Genomic DNA, 23,893 nt, shown 5'->3' with positions numbered 1-23,893 from the left:
ATGTTCTATAACTTCCCATGTCTTTTCTTTGTTTAGCACGTCTGTGCCTAAAGTTTGAATAGTATTATCTGCCTTTCTGAAAAAAGACAAGGAAACATTCAGCATAGGATTCACAGAATGGAGGGAGCACATGCCAGGGATGGAGACTTGTACAGCCCATAAAACCACTGAATCGAAGGGTGACACTTAACAATAATTTTCTTTGCTCGTCAGTCACTTCCTTAGGGGGATGCTCTTATTTTAAAGACGTAGATATTTAAAGTGACTTGCTTACCTTTTACAAATTATTTTGGTCATCTAGGAAGAACAAGCATGGCTGTGAAATCTGTCGGTGTAAGAAGTGCCCCAACCTGCCTTGTGGTAAAATCTGTCCATTGGGCTTCCAGCAGAACAGTCATGGCTGTGTTATCTGCAAGTGCAGAGGTATGTGCTGGTGCATTACCACCTCTAACTACAACTTGTTTTCAAAGCAGGTGGAAACCAGAGTAGAAGAAAAGCAATACTGCACAGAATACTTACAAATTAAAAATATGGTAACTGGGGAGGAGTTGGTTCAACATTGCTCAGAGGAATGTATTGTTTTGGTGGTGTTTGTTATCTGTTCATCTTTGCTTCAACAGAAAGCTTCAGCTCTGCTTTCATCTCCCACTACAAAGGCACAAAAAGTTTGTTATCATTAATAAAAATGGTATCAGGCTCTTAATAAGCAACTACTAATAATAAGCTAGTTGAGGGTATTTTTTTCAGTAGTAATGTTCGCCTTGGCTTCTTCACCATTGTCTTTTCTTTACAAACGAGTGTTGGATTTGTTAGATGTCCAGTATATCACCTAAAATTGGAGTGCTGTTTCTTGGATGCTTTTCAGGCAATCTTAGTGAACAATGAGTAGAGAGAACAGTTACCCAGGAGAAAGGTCTTGGTATTCTTAAGCTAAAAAATTCACACATGCCACATGCCAAACGTGTAACCACCACGTTCAAGGTGGATATTGAGATCAGATGTTCACTTGTTGTCTGCCTTATACTTGTGCTGCTTTTAGCATGTCTCGTTTTTATGATATTTTCAAATTGTGTTTTATATTACTCTGGGTATCAGACTTCCTGCATTGCTCATCTCCATGTGTTTCATTGACATAAGCTGCAATATATGACTTTTACTAGAAATTAAAATTCTAAATATTAAATAAGAAAGGGTAGATGTTGAATGGTGTCCCATCGAGTTAATTCTTATCACTCAGCTTGTCATTTGTCTCCATGTTCACAATCAGAACACTTTTCCTGATTGTCATAATGCTGTGACTAAATATATGCCAAGTGTTCCCTTAGATGTACCATAATTGCCTCCCAGACTATAAACTTTGGTCACTAATTACGTGTATGCACACTTTTAAGTGTTCACCCTAACAAGTATGGATTTTAAAACATGCACAATTATTTAGTGAAATTAACTTGATCCCTCTCTAAGTAGTCTTTATTGTTGTCATGATCACAAAGATACCAAGCCATGAGCATATCACTTCAACATCACTTCATTAGCAGTTTGTCAAAGAATGATTAGAACAATCACCAGTATGTTATGGGGAAAATGTGAGTCCTTGTTAAAATTTTGACCCAGAATCCCTAAGTAAGAGGAAGGGATGGGTAAATCCTCTGCCTGTGAATTAGCTCCACTTTCTAAATTGCTTCTGCCAGAAATAGCTTATGCTAGGATTAATAGATGTAGAACCATAGAAGCACAGGCTGGAGTAGTACTCTGAAAAACTGAGTCTACTTCTTTGCTCTTGCATAGAATAGAGTGTATCTGGATAATCCTTGACAGATGTTTGTCTAAAATTTAATTTATTAAGAATCTCCACTTTCGAAAGACATAAAAAACCAGAACAAAACAGAAAGAGAAAAAACCAAACCTTTCTAAAATAGTGTTTACCTGTGGTTAGAAACATATGACATTTAAAAATGAATTTTCTAAAATTTCTGTCTCCCTTTATACACATTGAACTGGTTACTTCTTGTCCTGAGCTTAGCAGATGTATGTAGCAGCTGAGCCCCATTCCCTTTAGAATTCTTGCAATATTCAAGGGGTTGCAACTGGAGACTAATAAACATTTTTTTGGGCAGGAAATGGGTTTCTAAGTCAAACAAACCCACTTACTGTGATTTCTCATCACTGTTCAAAAATTTGATATTGTACTTTAGCCATAGTAAAATCTTCAGACTAGCAGAGGTAGTAGTGCTGTATTTAAATTTACAGTGCTCCTGTACTTGTATCTTATATTGAACTTGCCTTTTTTGCAGTGGTATCACATTATAGACTTCTTTTCCTTGTGAACTACTGCATCTCAGATCATTTCAACCATACCTCTAGTTAGCCAGTTACTCCCATTTTGTATTTACACATCAGATTTTTTCAAGTATTAGCTTTGTACTTACTGTTTTCACTTTTCAATTTTTAATTACAATCTCAGTTTGTGAACTTAATTTTGAATAGCTGCCTATGTATGTTTCTCCAAATTTTGGAGTGTACTTCAGAATATTTCAGGAAAAAAAGTCTGATTGCTTCAGATACCCTTTTCCCTTCCTAAATAAATGGAGTCTTACTCTGTAGGATTTCTGAGTGTCAATAATCATTTTAATATAGAGCAGTATTTCAGTGACATTAATTCACATCATAATTTAAATATTCTCATACTAAAGTATGAAAGTGTAGTAACTGAAGTTTTTTTCTTAGTATTTCTGTTCATGCAATAGGATGAAGTCTGTTCTAAGAAGTATTTTATCCTTAAGCAGCATTTCTGTTTAGTTCACAGAATGGTATACTAATGTAACTTCTGTGTATTGACTTTCTTTCTGATAATGTGCCTCAAACTAGCTTGTACCATCTGCTTGTGAGATCATCTTTGATAGATCTGCCACAGCTGAAGAAGTGCTGACCTACATGCTAGTGTGCAAAAAAAAACCCAAAAAACCACACCTCAACCAACCAAAAAACTAACAAGCAAAAAAAACCTGAACACTTACTAAAATTACATGTAAACATTACTACTTCTCTTACATGATCCTTTTCCAAAAGTAAATGAAATTAAGATCTTAGTACAAATAACCTTATATATGTGTGTGTGTGTGTGTCAGCAGAATATGGTTGACATACCACTGAAAAGGAGTCACTTCACTGACAAACTGATCCTACATCCTTCATCATAATAGTGATGTGGATGAGGGAGTGTTTGGCTCTAAATTCACTCTGCTGATTAACAAAGAATATATTGAGGCTGAATCCTGCAGCACTTAAATACCCCTCAAGATACAAATGAAACTTTATCCTCTCTAGACCAACTGCTTGTTTGTGGTGACAGAGTGCAAGTAATGCCACAGTCTAAGCTACTGTATTCTCCTCTCAGTAAAAGCTAAAAGAAATGAGGGATGAAATTCCCGTAATTCTCTTCCAAATGTCTCATTTTTCATAGTAATGTAAACAAATAATTTCTCACAGGAAGTACTTTATGTAATATTTCCAGTATCTACCATTACCCTGTTAGCACCTGATTGCAATTTTTTATTATTCGTAAGACCATCCATAGCTTATTTAAATGTTTTTATATTCTACTTGCTATCAGATACATTATAGATAATCTAATGTGCTATGGTATTTAAGTATTTCATTTTAAATATGCTTCAAGCTTTCTGCTATTTCCCTCCATTCTCCTTTTTTCTTACATTATTTAGACGCTACTGCATTTCTGGTTGATTAAAAAAAATATAGGTTCAACAGAAGGAAGTGATTCTATTTTCCAAGGAAATACGTTCTACTACATCCTAGTGTGCCTTCAGTATACCTTCTAGTTGTTTCCTGTGTGTTGTTACTTTATTTCTAAGTGTAAATGAAAGAACTGTTATTCACTTGGCTTTATATGTGCTTTAAAAATAAATGCAATACAGACACGAAGTTGGTATTTCTTCCTCAGCAACAGATGCTTATCAGGACACCTCATTTTTCTGTGATTTTTTGCAGAGGCAACAGCTTCTCTTATGCCTCCTGTTAAAACAGGCTCTTGCCTGTCCATGGATGGGCGCCGGCATGAGAATGAGGAGAGCTGGCACGATGGCTGCAGGGAATGTTACTGTCATAATGGACGGGAAATGTGTGCCTTGATCACCTGCCCTGTTCCCAATTGTGGTAACCCCACCATACATCCAGGGCAGTGTTGTCCATCGTGTCCAGGTAACACATGATTTCTTCTACATGCTCTGGAATTGAGTTTCATTTTTCTCGTGTTCTGTTTCTTAATACATGAAAATAATCTCATGCATACTTCAGTAGCAGGCATAGATGAAGGTTTCTGTGCCCAAATGTAACATGGTGAGTTGCTGTCATTAAGTTCTCAGCTGTGGAAAATGGGAACTTAAATATTTAAAACATATGCATGTTGTGGGTCCTAACATGTTAATCTTTGACACACTGGAATCTTTAAAGTAGTAAAAGTAAGTAAAAGTTTCTAGTGTGTTACCTATAATAGCAAGTATTGTAATAAGCCATTATATTTTCATTTTCTGATTTTAAAGTGGAGTTTTATTAAAATGTATCTCCTGATGTATGTTTTACAACCCCTCAAAGATGTACACAAACAGATGTCTTAAGTAATCGAACATTATGATTCTGTGTTCTGAGGGAAAGCTCCTATGCCACCAGCAGTAGATTACTTTAATACTTTCAGTGGGAATGCCAAGTACAGTTCATGTTGCATTCCAATATAATTTTAACAAGTGTTAATATGAAAAACATCTACGAAAAAGTATGGGTGGAGTGTAAGATTAATGCCCTCTGTTTTCAGAATTATTCCTACAGTATTTCATGTGCTAAGTAGATTAATTTGTAATACAGTGATATTGTCTATGACTTTATTGGAGCTCATGTTAGGAGTAAGAACAATGAGGCTCATGAAACGTCTATAAATAGCAGAACAGTAAGACAGTACTAGCAGGATATAAGCAATTATGAACTGTTTCAAATTCTTTCTAAAGAACAGGAAATCCTAGGGGCAAAATAAGCAGCCAGATCCTCTTTCTGAAAGTGACAGAGAAGGGTGCTACATCCTCCCTGTGACCTAAGATAACCGATCTCTTTAGATTGCTTAGACACAGAGTGATCTCCAATCTGGTCACACCTTGTAGTAACTGGAAAAACATAAGTCCCCAAAAAGATGCAATAATCCAAAGGGTCTATCTCTCTTTCGGCCTTTCCACAATGATTTGTGTAGTATTGTAGGGGATGGAATATGTCATGTGGATGGGGGCAGGATAACATGTCAGTCTTGCCTTAGATAAACAAACAAGATTCAACATTTACAATGTGTGGTGGTTGTTCCAGTTCCAGCAATTCTGTTGTTAGGTCCCCAAGAGTCATCCCGGACTTCGTTCTACTGTCAGCATACTCGTGAATTTTTGAATGCTAAAATGTTCCTTATAACCCTATTTCTATATATTAAAAGGTTTATATGGATCATCACAATGCTTGTGGAAATCTCCAGGTTTCCTTTCAGATTTAGAAAGCCACAAATTGTTAGTGTTCTGCAGAACCGTGCTATTCAGAAAGTGTGTATTTGTTTGACCAGTTGCTTGTTCAGGTATAGAGTAGTTGCACATTTGTAGCACTTCAGTTGCAGAGATACATCATTGTCAATGATGCAGTAGGCAATATATACAGCAGTACTATCTGGTTATGCTTTTTTGATCAGGAATAGTAACGAGCTGTAGCAAAACAGGCCTGTGATTTTGCAGAGACCTAAATGCAAAGGAGATGGCTCAGAAAATTTCCAGAAAAAAATCGGTATTGCCTTTTCCATGGTGAGTTAGGATGCCATTGCATAATGTGATATAGTGTTCCAGCTGAAATAAAAATCTAACAGTGACAAGGCAGCAGACTTGCAATCTCATTTCAGGTAAATGCAGAATCACATGTGCTTCATAAGTGTAAGCAACTGGAAAAGCATAGCATAAGCAAATCAGTGAAAGAGAAAATAATTCCCTGAAAGAAAAGCACAGGTACTTTGTGAATAGAGTAAGATCAGCCAGAGTAAGCCTCCTTGAGTTCTACTGATCATTCTCCAGAAATGAAAACAAATGAGTGGTGGTTCTTCTATGTGGCAGTGTCCTTGAGCAAAGGGCACAAACGCCGTTCTCCAGACAGGAACACCAGTGCTAGGAGCACGAAGAGAAGCCATAAGCACTTTGAGAGCCTTGCCCTGCCTAAATGACTAGAGGAGCTGCTGTACACTTAATTTTCCTCCCCTTAACCGAGATATTTGGGTTAGGATGATGTTCATATTAGGCATCATTATAATGAAGTAGGAGAGAGGCACCTTCCAAAAGTGGTTTAGACATGTAGCATAGTTAGCAGGCAGTCTAGTTCTCCTCCATTCATAGCATAGGAAAAACTGAGGCAGTTTGGTTCTTAACAGAGGCACCTAACTTAGCTGTCTAATGTTAAATGGGTTGAATTCAGGCCAAAGGACATCACTTATAAGCCTGAAGCTTCACTTTATAGCTCGTAGCTTTCAAACTCATGGCTTCTGAAGCTGAATAAAACATGCTGTGTGAGACATCTTGGTATCTTTGCATAGTGCATGGAGAAAGCTGGTGGACTCTCTCTAGGTAGAAAACAACCAGCATGGTAAGCAGGCAACTATTATTGCCCACATTGCCCCTAGTGTGGGACAGGCTTCAAAGGATTTTAAGCAGGCTGAGGAGGGTGGCATAACCTTTTCTTGATGGTAAGTGCTTAAACACTCAAGGTACCAAACACCAAGAGGTGAAGAGTTTCCCCATTTTTTTTAATACCCCAGAGGCTGGAGGACACTCATGCTGAACAAGGGAAACAGGTTCAGTTCCTTCCTTAATATGAAAGAGGTCAAACTTGTTTTCTAAATCGCTGGGGTGAATCTTTTAGCCAGGGCTGCAGAGGTGATGTAATTAATTGTTTGAAAAGAAAGTATGGTTCATTTGGTGAGATGCAATTACTGGAAGAATGAGCCTACACACTGTGGCATTTCTTTGGATCCAGTTTTTTTTCAAAGATGGCTGATTTTTTTTTTTAATAGAACAGTGATGAAGTACTTCCACTGATGTTAAATGTTTATATGTTTTTAGGGGGCTGGAGGAGGGATTCTGTGTTTTGCTTTTTCTTTTCTGGTGGGTTGGGATTTGTTTCTTTAGGGTTTTGAGGGGGCTTGTTTCGTTGGTTTTTTAATGTAACATCAAACAACACAGATGATATAGACACATACCTGTTGAGAAAATTAACTTGTACCTGGACTTCCTAAATCCCAGAGGAGAAGCTTACTTATCCATCCTGTCAGGAATTGTAGCTGCAGTTTATATTTAGCAGTTAAGAAACTGTCTGATCATTAGAATTTTTCAGAAAATCACAGGTTAGTTTGATTTTTTTCTGAAATGCCAAGAATACTTGAAGTTATCTCTGATTTATATTAACTAGTCTTTATTCAGACTGATTCTCAAATTGTTTCTTGTTTATATATTTTCCATTTTTCATGAGATGCAGGTGCCATAAAGTCAAAAGAGCTTCATTAAGAATAATATATATATGTATTTTCAATAATAACAGAAATTCTTCATCTTGTGTACAGTTGTTCGTTATAAGTTTCACAGTTTATTTTGCCTGTCTTCCAATTCTGTTTTTCCCAGATGAAATAATCGTGCAAAAGCCAGAGCTCACCAGTCCATCAATCTGTCATGCTCCTGGTGGGGAATACTTCATAGAAGGAGAGACGTGGAACATTGATTCTTGCACACAATGCACATGCCACAGTGGACGTGTCCTGTGTGAGACTGAAGTCTGTCCACCTCTTCTTTGTCAAAACCCCACTCGCACACAGGACTCCTGCTGTCCACAGTGCCCAGGTATGTGCTGACATCCAGCTTTCATCAGAACCCTTCCTTGATCTGAGGATGTCTGAGCTTTCAGTATGAGAATGCTTCAGTGGGTGCTCCGGTGGTTGTTGTGGTGCCTTTGTTCTTCAGCAGTTGGGAATGACAGCCTGCAGTCCTCTAATTCAAATGCAGAGCTCGACTTGTGTGCAAGAGAGATCTTATGTGCAAAGACGAGTTGTGGCCCTGAACTTTGAAAATCTTTGAAGGCAATCTAATAATGTAGGGGTTGTGTGAGAACCAGAATCCTTGGAAGGTTTATGAAATATGTACTTGTTTATGGAGACATGCAGGATTAGAGAAATGTTGAAAGCAGTCGAAGTTTTAGGTACATACAGGCTTGTTTCTTTTCTTTCTACATGCTTTGGTTTCTATGAACCTTTTTATTACTATCTTGTCTGTTTGGGATTTGGTCTCAAAAATACTTCTGTTTGCTTTTACCTTCACATGGTATCATTCTGAGAGTGATTTGAAAGTAGCTGAGTGATATCAAAGCAGTGTCAAGAAGGTAACAGGATTTGCTTTCCCCCAAGGAAAGATACTCAGTTATAAATGAATATAAATTCCTATTTTACTTAGTAAAGGGGGGAGTTTATTGCAGTGGAAATCTAGTACAAACCTGTGAATTGCATGTAAAGTGAGTAAGAAAATAAGTCTTTATTAAAACCAAAATTAAAAGTTTTACTTTAGGAAAAAACAGAAGTTAGGTTTTGCCATTAGGTTTTGCGACAGGGTATTTGTTTGGGTGTGGGGCTTTTTTTCTGACACAATATTTTCAGTAAACAAGGTAGCCAGTTCTCCTGACTACATATTTTTCAGTATTAATAATGAACATTTGCTTACTTCAAAATACGGTTTTGGAAGAGCTGATCTTTCCTCACTGGCTGTATAATAAGCTTAGTCTCATAGCTTAATGCAGTTAGATTGAGAACCCGATCTCAGTGCTCTTACGAATCCTTTCTTTTCTTCTCCTTTGTGTATTATTTTCTCTGCACATGCAGTCCTTTCATTGACCCATAGTGTCTGTTAAGGTACAGCTTCATTGCAGGAATATGTCTCCCCCATGGACAGGCATGAAAATTAAAGCAAACCATTGGCATCAGGCTGAAGCACGATCAAGTTCCTTTAGTTTCTCAACAGCTTATAATTAGCTCATCTAAGTCCACCAGTGAAGGCAACAGCAGCATAATAGCTTTTCACTTTGCATCATTCAAGACTTGGGCTGACAGAGGAGAAGCTGGGATTCAGGTTTTAGATTTAAAATTTAATCTCTCCTGTTTGAGATGAATTCCTATATACCATGCAATTCAGAGCATTCAGAGTCACTTTTGGAGGGGCTGCTTCTAATAGTGATTGTTTTTCATTTTGCTGTCCTTTTTCCAAGGTGCTTTATTTCTTTTTTTTTTGCTTATTTTTTCTTGCTTTCTTTTTCTTTTTTTTCCTTTTTTTTTAGTAAACTCAATAAAGGTCTAAATAAGCATTATGCTAGAGCCTGTCATGAGATCTTCTTCCCATGTAAGGACTGAAGAGGCATGAGGCTCTGTCCTTCTAGTTCTTCTGAAATAATGAGCCGTTGTGTAACAATTCCAGTGTGTTCTTCAAGAGTGAACCCTCTGTTAAGGAGCTGTGAGAGAAGTTACCCACTGTCAGTTAAATAACTTAATCTGTTTATATTTACAGATGGATCTCTTCAGCCCTCCCCATCAAGCAATGACAGCATGCCCAGTTATTGCAAAAACGATGAAGGAGATATTTTTCTGACAGCTGAGTCCTGGAAGCCCAATGTCTGCACTAGCTGCATTTGCATGGATGGTGTGATTAGATGCTACTCTGAGTCTTGCCCACCGGTATCCTGTGAGAGACCTGTTTTGAGAAAGGGACAGTGTTGTCCTTACTGTATTGGTGAGAAAATAGTTGTTAACTTGCTGTTCCCTTCTTGGGAATAAGACAGAAGTTTTGTTTCCAAACTGACATGCTTTCCCTGTTTAGTGAGACGCAGTCTATGCCACCAGTGGAATTGGAGAGTGAAATCTGCATAGGGGGCTTTGAGGATCATGATTTGTGGTTTTTTAGGTAGAAACACATAGAGATATACATGTAATTTGCCTACAAACTCCAGAGGCCATCCTTCTGGAATCTTGGTAAGATACCTTATTAGATGAAGACATTACAAAAAAATTACTGTATTTTAAGGAAGATCTGCCAGGTAACACATATGTTATATCAAGATTTATGTGATAATGTGAGGAAAACATTAATTATGACTGCAGAAGATGAGCTGAAACATTCTGAAATTTCACAGAATGGAGAACTGTTAATAAGGCATCTAAATTAAAATACAGGAAAAATGGAATTTCATTAATGATAATATCTTTGAGATATAAATAGGGGAAATATATATATTTTTTTAAGTACTGAAAATGCATAAAGAATTAGGGCCATGCACAGGTGTTGAATTTGGAGCTGAAGTAAATGGTGGATGCTGTAGGCAATGAAAATTGCCAGGCATGTTTAAAGTAGCAAAATTTGAGATTACCGATCACTTTTCCTTTCTGTGTTGGAGTATTTATGTACAGATGACTTTTTTGTGAGTTCAGAGTAAGTACAAAGGCTGTAGAATGGAAGCTGCTGATAGACAAAAATCGTATAATGTATTTACTGAATTTAAGTCTTTGTAGCATTGTTGGAAAGCACTCAAAGCTTACTTACCTTCATTTGCAAAAGCAGTAGAAAAGAGATACAGTAGAAAAGAACAGTAAAAAAGAGTATAATAAAATTGATGGGCTTTAAATATTTAATTGAACATGTGAGTCAACTTGCCAATCTATAAACAAAGCAGGTCTTCATCAGAAAGATTGTGAAGTGTGTTCAGACATTGATACAACTCTTGAAATCTTTAAATCATTACAGATAGAGTAGCGTTAATAACAGGTGATACAGTTTTATATGATGTACAAGGAGTTCTATGAAAGAGTGCCTGGAAAAGTTACAAACTATTCAAGCTTCAGTTGCCTTTGGAACCCTACCTAGATTCCTGATGAGGACATTTTGAGGGGGGAAAGTACAATGTTATCCTATTATTATTTCTTCTCATGGGTTGTGTACAAAATGGGGAGAATTTAAAATTTCTTTGACAGCTGTCTTTCTGCAGGCTTTTCTTCCAGTGACTTTGAACTGTACAGTAATTTTAATCCAGAAAACATTTTAATGTTAAAAAAAATATCAGGTGTGTGAAAAGTTGGGCAATCAAACCAGCAGAGTCAGAACATGAGCTTTAGTACTGTACTGGAGAATTCTGTAGATGAGGAGGGGATGCACCACAGGGACTTGTGCAATGAGCTACAAAAATGAAACCTTTAAAACCTTGTTGCCTACATCTTGCATGTCAGGTTTGCAAATATACACACACAGCATGTAGGCATGGCTTTAATTAATTTACTTTGAATCCTATATAATTGTATAATATTGCAAATACTTAAATGTATGAGATATGAAAGCTTAATGATTTTTTTTTTGGTAGCAGCTGCTCAGCAATCCAAAATACAGAAGCCAGATTTTAATTAACACTCAGATATAAAGATTTTCAGTGAGGCTACATTTTACTAATCCATGTTGTCCTATGTAGTCAGAAAGTTTTGTGGTTTAAATAACTGAAATTCATGGAAACTTAACTTCTTTTATGGTTTCTATGAACTGTGTATACGCTTGCATGTAAGAGGAATAATGTCATGCACTTAATTTTCATCTTTCTGGTTCTTACTGGTTTAGTCTTCATTTTTGAGGACGGTGAAGCATATCCTTGCACAGATTCTTTCTTACTATTTTCACGTAATACTTGATAAAATGTTTAGAATCATAGAATCATTTAGGTTGGAAAAGACCTCTAAGATCAACGAGTCCAACTGTTAACCCTGCACTGCCAAATCCACCACTAGATCATGTCCCCAAATGCTGTGTCTACACATCTTTTAAATACCTCTAGGGATGGTGATTCCGTCACTTCCTTGGGCATAGGCAAACTCTGTGGAAATAGGCCTTCTTCATTTATTGGAATTTCAAAAATTATGCAGGATTTTAGCACTGCATTATTTTGTTCTGCTTCTTTCTGGATCCAGTTTGTATAGATTCAAATTCAAAATTTTACAGTCCTGGGTGCTTTGTTGTTTGAATCTTCAAATTCATCCTGTATGTTCAACATTCATCTTTCTCATGAAAATAAAGATTAATTTGGAAAGATAACCTTCTAGTTTAGAGAGCATAAAGGGATATCGATTTGATTAGAGGCAAGATTACTCTTCTGAAGAAAACAGAGCAATGACTGTTTGTTTACCAGTCATTTACCAGATGAGACTGATTTTCTGGTGCAGCTAGGAGAAATTCAAGAGAAGCAGATAGAGCTAGACGCTGAAATGTGGTTTTGTACATGGATTTCTTACTGCAAGTCTGTCTTTTCTCCACTGTCCTTGAGCACCTTTGGTGTTGTGGCCTTCATCTTCATCCTTGTTTATACTTGCATAGAGATGAACACCAGAACAGGAGACACTCACAGGATAGTACTTCATTAGGACTTAAAAATTTCCTTTTGAGGTTCAAAGGTACAATGCTGTACTTGTGATTTTACCTTTGTTCATTCTTCTAAAAAATATTTACTGTATTAAATCGTGATGTGTTCTTCACGTATTTGGAAAAGCCTGAGCAAGTTAAAGGACTTTTCCAGACAAACCAGTTGCTGAATTGAAGAAGGTGTCCTAAGTGAAGCAAGATAGCATTTTGGGAGCAAATCTGAATGGGCCAAGAGTGCTCAGCTTTAGGTCTGCATAGGTAACGAGCAGCAGAGGAGTGCTCAGGCTGGGTGCCTCGTCCTGTCCCCAGTCACACCTCCTTCCTGACTGACACAGGGTTCTGCTGGCTCTATATGCCAGTATGCACATCATCTAGCGAAGAACCTAATGTCCTTTCTGCAGCTTGCAGCCACCTTTTCCTCCCACTCTTCCTTCCCCATGCCCACACCACATGTTCTTACAAAATCTGCTTTGAGAGGCTGGGACCTATGAAAGTCATGAGATATTCCAAGGACCTCTGGAACCATTTGCGCTTTTCAGATAATTCCATTAATGTTTTCACAATAGTACATCTTGCTGGTCTTCTTTTGTATTTGAATTTACTCTCTCCAGATCTGTTGGACTGGTCTGCTGACTTCAAGCCTTGCTATTCCAAATTATGTCACTCTATTATGTTGTCACTAATTAAAACCTTTACTGATGGCCAAAATATATAATAAGGGTGACAAAGGGTAAATATGTCTAACTGGCATACTTAAAGATATAATCTGTGTGAATGTTAAACCAGCATTTATCTGAAAATTTAAGAAATTTGTGATTTCATTCTCTTATTCATATGTTTAATGTGCAAGCTCATGTCATCAGCAGGTTTCACAACAATAATTTTTGCCTCTAAGAAACAAAGGTAGCAGGAAACTAAGATGAAAATGAGATGCTGCTTGGCTTTTGGAGTTTCTGCTGTGTGGTTTTATTTTGATTATCCTTAAAGTGCTCCAGCAGCAAAAATCATCCTAGGCTAAGCTATTCATTACTGCCTTCTCAGTGAATTGGTTTACTGCAGACCACCTAAAAGGCTTGCATGGGATGCAACATTAAAAAGTGGTGTATTGAATGCCTAGGCAGAAAGATCACACTGATTTCCAATTTATATAATATTAACCATGAAAAAATGTACTGAGTTTAGTTATTGCTCTTTTCCTGGGGTTTCCCATTGATGCAGTTGCAGGGAATTATCAATCTCCTTCAAATCTGTTTTATTGTTGCAGTCTAAGCACTTCTAGTTATTTCACCTGAGAGTTGCTTCATCCTTTTTGGCATCCTGCCTAATCTGCTTTTTTAAGTGTTCTAGACAGAAGTCATCATTCTTGAGCTTTGCTAGTTAGAAATTTAACAGTTAGGAGTTTGGGGTTTTTTAGCTTAATAGGATTTACTAGGAAACAAGGAGGAGGATGAGTAGTTGGCAGTCTCAAACAGTCAAAGAGAATGAATTTTTATTAATTTTCACAGCACTTTTGATATCATCTTTCCATGTCCCAATCATCCATCCTCTAGCCTCTTGCATTAAGAAAATGAGGAGAAGTAGCCCAGGCTAATTATGTACTTGATAAAGAAGCAGAAACTACTTTTTTTTCCACAAAGATTTTCTGGAAGATGAAGAGAGGATCTTCTAATCACAGCTGGGATTTCTTTGTGGCAATTGTTTCACTTTTGTGTTTAGGAAAGAAATCAGATTTGTGTGTCATTGGCTGTTCCTGCATGATCACAGCACTGTTTTCCTTCCATAGAAGATACAGTTCCAAAGAAAGTGGTCTGCCACTTCAGTGGAGAAACGTACGCAGATGAGGAACGCTGGGACATTGACAGCTGCACACACTGCTACTGCCTGCAGGGTCAGACTCTCTGCTCCACTGTCAGCTGCCCACCTCTGCCTTGTGCTGAACCCATCAATGTAGAGGGAAGCTGCTGTCCCATGTGTCCAGGTAATGTGATGTGACAACCCAGTTCATTGTGATACTGGTTTCTTTGGGCCGATAATAAGTTTTTTTTAATTGGGTTTTGAATGTCAGTCCACGTTTTAATAGTATCACAAAGGCAACAGACTTTTAGACTTCAGGAAAATTAATATTCTTAACAGATAGGCACATTGTGCAAAAACATAGTTTGAATTTCACTTATTCTGAGAACTGTGAACTGAAAAACTACTTGCTTGCCCCTATTTTGTCCTTTCACAAGGCTATGGAAATATGTTAATGAAGTGGGAAAATTAATATCCTTACATCTCGCAGATTATGTCACAGTGATTAACATTTCTGTCTTTTCTGAGTCTCTTGGTTACTTTTCAAGTATCACATTGCTTTATTTATCACTTTAATTTGGCTTAAAAGCAATGTGACATTTTCTTAGCTATGGGCAAAGGGGCATAAGAATTGCAACTGGTTTTTAATGTGAGTCCTGATATACTTCTGCAGAAGTTTGCTCACCTTATTCAGTCAGCTGATAACTACTTCTGACAGGACAACTGGGGAGATTCAGCAGTACCCACTCTTGCAATTCTCCTGCTTTGAGGATTACAAAAAAAAAGCAAAGCAAAGAAACCAGTAGGGACTGTCAGCTGGGAAGACGTAGCCTTCCCTTCATTTTTTGGGGGGTTTTTTTCTTAAGTATCACAGAGGAGCAAGCCTGTAGTAAAGTATGTATTCTGAGATGGTATTTTCAAAAGCAAGTTTATCCACACCAGTCCTTCATCCCATTCACATTATGATCGTGGTAATGGCAACAGACATGTATCCCATATACAATATGGAATAAGTTTCCAAACAAAATCCCAGGCTAATGGTGAAAATTCTGAAACTTATAAAAGAATTTAAAGGACAAAGCACTGCAGATGGACAAGTGTATTTCCTGAACTCAGAGCAGCACTGAGAAGTTAAGCAGCCTGTAACTTGTGAAACACATTTATCTCATTTCACAGAGATGTATGTACCTGAACCCACTAACATCCCCATTGAGAAGACAAATCATCGAGGAGATGTTGAACTGGAAGTACCAAACTGGCCAACACCGAGTGAAAATGATATAATCCACATTCACAGAGGTCAGATCTGACATAAACTGGGATAATTTAGGACTGTGTTTATTCCCCATGTTATAATGCATCTACTTTTCCTATTCAGGAAAAGCGTTAGCTTCGAAAAGGTGGTTATCTGAGAATATTCTTCAGTGCATAATTCTTACATGCATTTTGCTTTGAGTAAAGATGAGTCAGTTGACTAAATTATATTTATACATTTTGGTCTCATTATCACTCCATGTTCTGCATAGAAGAAACATCTGTGTTGGTATGATGCAGTTCTATAAAATTAAGAATACGACAAAATGATGAATCCAAAGTGATTCTGCAGTGTCTTTTCTGATTCAAAAACTAGAAAGCAGGCCATTGGAGTTGATAGATCTTCATTTGATCCATTTGACAGTCTCATGAATAGATAAAAAAGCTTGTACCACCGCTCAACATATCATTGCCAAATGTCAGACCTTAGACAAAATGCCACCTCAGGTATAGTGACACACAGCTAATAAAGTTATCTAAGCATCTTTTATTTAAAACTGCACTGTAATATTATTCCAGCATAGAGGAAACACTCTGTGCTACAGTCTTTGTTAACCTTTTCTAATTGAAGAACAACCTCAATTATGTATTTTTTTAAATCTGAGGATGGTTTTTTTAATCTGAGAATGATCTCATAGCACACTATTCTTGGTAGAAAGGATGCATGAAATGTAACTGCTTTACAAAGCTCTAAGCTTACGCTTTTATAATTACAGCATTTTCATTTCTCAGGCATTAGTAGCTGGCTTGCAACTATCCTGCCTGGGGATTATAAACACATACTACAAACTGTGTGGGAATTTTGTATGTGTCATTTAAAGTTACCATTCTTTGCAATTACACATCAAACTTTCTACAGTCTCGTAGACTGCCAGCAGTCTGCTTTCACAGGCTGAGTGCTGTGAGAGTGAACAGTGCTGAGAGAGTGAACACATCGTACTTGTCCTACCAGTTTTTAAAAGTAAAAAAAGAAATCATTACTTTCATCCTAAGATTTCCAAGTTCTCCTCAGCCTGGAAGCACAGTCTGGTTTTTTTTACAAGTGGGAATTTGGTTGTGACAGGATAAGATCATGCAAACGCAACTGAGTTAAGAGGTTATTGTCAGACTTGGTCATTACTGTGCTTCAGATTTCCTTCTATGTCCTCTCTTTTTGATGGCCTTTTCCTGGCTAATACAGTCCCTCTACAAGATCCTAGCTTTCGGTTGTTCTAATTTATGTAAATAAGGTGACATTGCAAGAGAGAAAGTCCAAATTCATATGAGTGACAAGATGTACGACTGAGACTTTTATAATTACATTCTTCCCTACAGCCAAGGCCCCTTTATAATTACTAACAAATGCTCCCATTTGCCCTGCAGACATGAGCCATCTCCAGGGAGAATACCGGAGTGGCAGTGGGCCACACCCCAGTGAAGATGCATCCGTCAGCTCCGTTGCCTTGGTGACAATCCCAATCACGATAGTGCTGTTACTGATCATCGTCCTCCTGTTCCTCAACCAGAAAAAGCAGTGGATTCCAGTGTCCTGCTACAAAGCTCCAACAAAGGTGCCATGTCTATTTCCACGCTTTCCTGTTTTCAGGAAACCGGGAACAAAACATTGTGGAAAATGTTAAGCAATAAAGAGGCTGTTAAAAGAGGCTGGGGAAAAAGCTGCTGCACATCTGGGGCAACCAGGTTAAGCCTTTGTGTGGTGCTAAATTACCAGAAAACAGTTAAACCAGCCCAGCTGGGATATGAGAATACCAGAGCTCCTTTCAGAAGATGAAAAATGGTGACTCTGAAGAGACTGTTGGTCTGTTACTATGTCTGGCATAAGCCAACTTTAGCAAAAGTCCAAACTCTTTCATTGCCAGTTTGATTTTGTTTTGTGCTTATGGACTTGAACCAAAAGGACTTTTTGAATTATGTGTGGAATACAAAAATTGTATGATTTACTTAATATTTCCTTTCTGTTTTAACAGCCTTCTTGCCTAAACAATCAACTGGTATATGTGGACTGCAAGAAAGGTACCATGGTCCAGGTGGACAGTTCTCAGAGGATGCTAAGAATTGCAGACCCAGATTCAAGATACAGTGGATTTTACAGCATGCAGAAACAGAACAACCTACAGGCAGATAATTTCTATCAAACAGTTTGAAGAATTGCACCCTTACCAAGGATTTAAGAGAGAGAGAGAGAGAGATAGAGAAAGAGAGACAGTCTGCTATTAAAATAAAACTAGATATGTGCACTTGCTTAGTGGATTGTATTGGATTTGTGACTACATGTACAGCTCTAAGACCTTTCTGGGATGAGCTCTGACTCCTGCAATGTGCCAGAAAAAGCATTCCCACTTTTCCTTGAGACAACTGACCAAGTGTTTTCTTAGAACCAAAGTTTTAAAACTTGTTAAGATGTATTTGCTTGTAACATAGCTATAGAGGTTTTTTGGGAGGGGGAATCAGGGCCTAGGGGTAGGCAATGAGGTAAAAGGAAGCTTCAGAGAAGAAAAGCTGGTCATGCTTGGCTGGAGAAGAAAATATCCTGCCGAGCAGCAGGATAGTGGTTTTCCTTGTTGCTCTGAAATTACATCTGTTGCAGCAAAAGCCTAACCCCAGGTGAAAAAAAATATGAAAAGGTCTGATTATTTTTCTCCAGCTGTTGCTACAGTAATATACTCCTAGAACAGAATTTGTCACATCACAGGTGTGGTGTAGCTGCAAATATTTTTCTATATGATGAGAAGCTGCAGTAGTTAATGAAATAGCAAGGAAAAGATTATAGCAGAAAATAAAGGGTGGGTTTATTAAGGATGTATAAAATTATACCTTGTGCTGCTTTTTGTTTTTATTTTTGTTTTCTTCAAAGCTGATTGGCTAGATTAGCCAGACTTCAGCAGAGTTAGCAAATGACTGAGGCCTAAGTAATTCCTGATATGAGCACTGGATCTTTTGACAGCAGTATTGAAGGGAAGGAGGAAGGAAGGAAGGAAAGAAGGAAGGAAGGAAAAGTCAAGAACACCATGCAGTTCCAGGGGCTTTTGTTTGTTTGTTTTGTCTGTTGTGGTTTTGTTTTGTTATTTTATATCAATCTCTGGTTGTTCATACAGGAGAAGGAAAAATATTTTTGTTGGACAAAGCTCTTGCATACAAGAGAGTAAAAAAGAGACTGTTTTAAGGTTGTTGTTTTTTTCCTGTTGATGTTCTTATTTACTGGTATGCAGATTTAGAAACTACTTCCATGCTAGGAAGCTGCTTAATTTTAATTGTATATTACTCAAGCACCTTTTTTGAAGCTCAGAAAAAAAAGGAGATCATGCTTCTTTAAACTTTAGCATTATAGGAATATTTATGTAAATATAATTATGCTAAAAACAACAAAAAGTATTTGTATGTTTGTGTATATATAGTATATACAAATGCATGTAGATATACATATGTATATATACGTGCATGTGTATATACACTATACATATATATACTGTATATATAATATACTATGTATACAGTATATATTTTTTCTATTTTTTTTCTTGTTGAATGTATTTTTATCTGAGAGATTTTACCCAGAGCAGAAACAGATAACAGGCATTCCATATCAATGCTTAATTGCTTGTGAGTTTAGGAAAGACAAGAAAAGAGCATCTCATTCTACCTACAGTTTGATTTGATTTGATTTGGATTTGATTTGATTTGATTTGAAAGTGTTTGTGTGTGTGTGTGTGTGTGTGTGCACTCTTGTGTTGGCGTGTGTTCCATTCGTGCACAATTATAGCAGTAAGCGTTGCTCTTGCTACTTGCTACATTTCAGGGTGTTTCTTATTTTTCTTTTCCTGCTTAGCCTTAAAAAGGCTTTTTAATGAATGCATTGGCTAGAGACACTGATGACAATATACATGCAGCACTAATCAACTCCATAAAATAACACAATCAGCTCCTGGATTTTGGTTGGGTTTTTCTTTCTTTCTTTTTTTTTTTTCAAACAATTGTTTGAAACAACTACTGGAATATTGTCTGCATTAAGCTGGAAGTTTGTTGTAGCTTGCCTCATTTATAACTCTGACTGTATAATACAATGTTAACTTTCCAAACAGGTCTTGGCACTTTTATACTAATTACCCATTTGTGCATTGCCTTTTTTCTTTTACAAATGCTTGTCATAAGAGACACAGATACCCAGTATGCTTAATGTGAAAAGAAAATGTATTTTTTGTAAAGGAACTCTCAAGTATTGTTGTAAATACTTGGTCAGAGATTGCTGAACTTTAAAACTGAAAAAAAAAACCTAATTTATTATTATAATGACCTAATTTATTAATCTGAAGATTAACAATTTTTTTGTTTTAGAATATCAAAAAGGTGTTCTAGCTGTTTGCATCAAAGAAAAAATAGGTGTATCATTAAGGGTCAACATTTTTTCTGCTTATGTAACTTCAGTTTCCAACCACCAATAAGAAAAAATGTAGTCTCCCCAGTGTTTTGTACTCAATCTGATAATGAAACAGAGATGTTTCTGTCCAGTAACTACAGAGATTTTGTCAAGACAAAACATCCATTCCTTGCATAAGAGTAAGCAGTCTTTATCCAGAAATTGTAAATGCTTGCTTTTGTTTTACAATCAAGGCCATATTCTGAAAATATTAGCAGGATATAGGACATGGTGTAAAATGTTTTTATTATTATTATTTTATTATTATTATTATTTTAAAGATATGATTTATCCTATGTGCTGTATCCATTACACTCTTTTACTTTGGTTCCTGTTGTGCTCTTGTAAGAGAAATGCAGATATAATTTTCTGAAAAATAGATGCATATGTGGCACTTGGAGTGCACTGCGGTTCAGCAGATTGCTTGTTTACTTTTTTAACTGTAAGGCGGTTTCTTGTAATTTGGCTCTTGGCAGCACAATAAAAAATTTTAAACCTATTGATGCATCTTTTCTTATTGTTCATATTTTAAATGTTCATATTTATTACTTCAGTACACTGCTCCTGGAGACATTAGTTTATAGTTTGATATTATGGTGAGTTATTATTATGAGGATATTATTGTCACGCTGACCTGAGATCAGAACAGTTCAGAATGCACTGTGGGTAAAGAAGAGTTTGCTGGTATAGAAGATTCTGTGTATTACACTAAAGAATTTTCACATTAGAGAGCTATGTGGAATTCCAAATAGTTCCAGCGTTCAGTAAAGATGAATCAAAAGCAAAGTTAGGCCTTTGCCCTGCCATGGAGTTTATGTGGTCTAGTCTTACCTGTCAGAAAGCCATGATTAACCATACAAGATTCTAATGCAAGGTCCTACAAAAAGTGTATGGAATCAGAATTTGGACTTCCTGAGCTGCAGGTCATCTATTTCTCTATTAGCCTATAATGGTCTTTTTCTTCTAGTAATTTGTAAGTTAATGAACTTGATGTCCAAGTTCTGGTATGTAAGATCTTGAGGCAAGGTGGTTTTCAGGTTAACTACTTGCTCTGTGAAAAACTGCCTTCTTTCTTTGAAGCTACCCTCCTAATGGTTTCATTTAATAATATCCCTGATACCACATTCAAAGCAGCAGTAAATCAGTATTTATAAGTCACCCATTAATTTAGAGACCTGTATCTTGCTTTCATTTTTCTTTAAAAAGCCCAAGATATGATTCTTTGGCAGCAGTTCCATACCTTATGGCCAACCTTGCCATTCCTTGTACTTCCATGTACGTCCTTTAAAGATGAAGGGGACTGAAAATGTCCACACTGTTCACATGTGGTACTCCCTGGATCTAGCATGGTGTTTATTGTTTGGATTGCTGCTGACCACTGAGTCTGTTCTTGCAGAGCTAGCTGCAATAATACAAAATGCCCAGTAGTTACTGCAAAGCCCATAACTGACTTTAATTAGGATAGATCAGTATTTATGTGCATCCCTTTACATTTTCATATGCTGAATTTCCCCTCCCTTCGCTAGTTACCTGTTCCAGCATTATTGCTCCTTCCCAAGACTAAGGCTGTGGAAGACTTACATCTTCAAGAAAAGCATCTTCAAACTCTGCAAGCATTTAGGATTTTCATCAGAATGAAACAGAAAATATCATTGCACCAATGTATAAAACAATGGTGCATCCACCTTTGAAGACTCAAAAGTAGTCCTGGTCTTCTCTGCCTTACAGCATCTGATAGAATCGTATTTGGAATGCCTATTTACACTAGGATTTGTCAGCTTGTCGTAATCCTGAGTAGGATAGGATACAAATCCTTCAAATGACCTCAGTGGCACTCAGATGCTTATCGAGGAATGCATTTTTCACTTGCAGTGTTGCCAAACATCAAGTAGAAAGTACAAAAAGAAACTTAAAGGAGGCTCAAACCGAATCAGGAAGTTAAGCTGAGAAAATTCCTGGTACGTACTTTAGGGTATCAAAAGTTTATGGTGGGTAAAAAAAAAAAAATACAAGATAAAAAAAGCCCATCCTAAGCTATTGCGCCTAAGGGCACAACACAATGCTAGCAAAGGAGGGGCACGGGAGTGACAGTGCTGGTAAGAACAAAGTATCTCCAAAGCTTAGATTCTTGCGTACTAGGTGACTGAATGGATGTAGATGATAGTGAAAAAAACAGGTTACAACGAAGCTACTGCAAATATTCCTACCACGGCAGAGGCGCTGGAACTGGGTGAGCTTTAAGGGTCTCTTCCAACCCAAACCATTCTACACCTCCCCCTCCTGCCCGATGAGCCGGCCCTACTCGGCGCGGGGCTGAGTCAGTACGGACACCGCTGTCACGGCCCGGGCGGCCCCGGCCCGGCTCCGCGGGCGCTGGCACGGCCCGGGCGGCCCCGGCCCGGCTCCGCGGGCGCTGGCACGGCCCGGGCGGCCCCGGCCCGGCTCCGCGGGCGCTGGCACGGCCCGGGCGGCCCCGGCCCGGCTCCGCGGGCGCTGGCACGGCCCGGGCGGCCCCGGCCCGGCTCCGCGGGCGCTGGCACGGCCCGGGCGGCCCCGGCCCGGCTCCGCGGGCGCTGGCACGGCCCGGGCGGCCCCGGCCCGGCTCCGCGGGCGCTGGCACGGCCCGGGCGGCCCCGGCCCGGCTCCGCGGGCGCTGGCACGGCCCGGGCCCCGCGTGGGGCCGCCCGGCCCCGCCCGCCGCGCGCCGCCGGGAGCGCGCACAGCCAGGAGCGCGCACAGCCAGGAGCGCGCAGCGCCGCGTCCCCAGCTGCGGCGGCGGCTATGGCGGCGGCGGCGGCCTCGCAGCGAGACCCGGGCGATTGGCAGGACTTCTCGGGATTCCAGCCCTCCGCGGGGAGCGGCCCCGAGGCCGCCCGCGACAAGAGCGGCTGGGGCGGCGGGGATCTAGGGGCGAAGCTGTCCCTCTGTTTCGAGCCCCCGCAGGCCCGGGCTGGCGGCGGCGAGAGCCGTGTTCCGCTGCGGCCGCTCACGGAGCAGAGCGCGCTGCAGGACGACGAGTGAGTGCGGGCTGGGGGGCGCGGAGAGCGAACGAACGGGAGGTCCAGCCCGGCCTGAGGGGACAGCGCGGCCCAGGCAGCCCTGCGGGAGCGCTGCCCCTGGGCCTTGCCGAGTCCAGCAGGCTGCGGGAGCGGAGCCTTTCCCCGCCCCCGGGGCTGCAGCTGGCGACTGCCGGGCCTCGGCAGAGAGGGCACGTTCGGCCTCCGCGGCGCGGGTTTGGCATGGAGCCCTCCGGCTTTATCCCCCTGGCTGCCAGGGGAGCGTGAGCATCCCAGAGCTTCTTACCCCGCCGAGGTAGCGAGAAGTACTTGTTCTGAAGTGCAGTGACCGGGGTTAGTATTTGTTTAGCGTCTTACAAAGTGCCCACTGTCTCAGTGCTTGAAATTAAATGTGGAAAGTGGAGAAAGCGGGTGAAGAACAAAATCGCAACTGCGATAATTGTTTGGGGTTTTTTCCCCCTGAGCAATAGAGCCTTTCTGATCCGTGCTGCTGTACAGTTTTTAACATTATTTTACTAGCATTTCTATTTCTTATTTTGTAGTAAATTTAGTCAGCTTATCTTCATTAAAAATACTGCAGTCTTACTTTAAGGTAACTAAATTTTATGCCGTGTTTTAAGAGAAGAATGAAAAAAAGCCTGTTAGCTAAACGCTGTGGTGTAAACAGTGAGGTAAGTTCAGAGTACCATGAATCACCTTGAGCAGTGATGAGGCTCTGTCTGCCCTTCTGTGTCTGCCTCGGCCTTTCCTCTGACCTCCTCTGAGCCTTAGCTAGGTGACCATTCCAAACATCCACCCACAGCATAGCGCCTGGAGGCAGGGCTTGGCTGGGGACTTGAGGAAGCAGCCTG

General features: G+C 39.2%; 2 protein-coding genes across 4 annotated transcripts in view; both read left to right on the top strand.

Moving 5' to 3' along the window:
* The window catches only part of CRIM1 (cysteine rich transmembrane BMP regulator 1), a 177,130-nt gene extending 156,606 nt beyond the window's left edge, over positions 1-20,524 (top strand). The window contains 8 exon segments of the mRNA XM_032102594.1: positions 302-423; positions 4,009-4,218; positions 7,698-7,913; positions 9,621-9,842; positions 14,287-14,481; positions 15,474-15,596; positions 16,974-17,161; positions 17,579-20,524. Coding sequence (XP_031958485.1) covers positions 302-423; positions 4,009-4,218; positions 7,698-7,913; positions 9,621-9,842; positions 14,287-14,481; positions 15,474-15,596; positions 16,974-17,161; positions 17,579-17,755 — 1,453 coding nt within the window. The 3' untranslated portion in view covers positions 17,756-20,524.
* A 2,232-nt stretch (positions 20,525-22,756) lies between these two features.
* Positions 22,757-23,893, top strand: part of FEZ2 (fasciculation and elongation protein zeta 2) — a 28,251-nt gene continuing 27,114 nt past the window's right edge. For 2 of the 3 annotated variants that reach the window (XM_032102589.1, XM_032102586.1), the window contains exon 1: positions 22,759-23,042. In XM_032102589.1, coding sequence (XP_031958480.1) covers positions 22,807-23,042 — 236 coding nt within the window. In that variant the 5' untranslated portion in view covers positions 22,759-22,806. Of the gene's footprint in view, positions 23,043-23,893 lie in introns of all 3 variants that reach the window. The other variant, XM_032102588.1, reaches the window with a different exon arrangement.

Source organism: Corvus moneduloides, chromosome 3 (assembly GCF_009650955.1).
Source record: "Corvus moneduloides isolate bCorMon1 chromosome 3, bCorMon1.pri, whole genome shotgun sequence".
NCBI lineage: Eukaryota > Metazoa > Chordata > Aves > Passeriformes > Corvidae > Corvus > Corvus moneduloides.
This window is presented reverse-complemented; position numbering and strand designations above follow the sequence as displayed.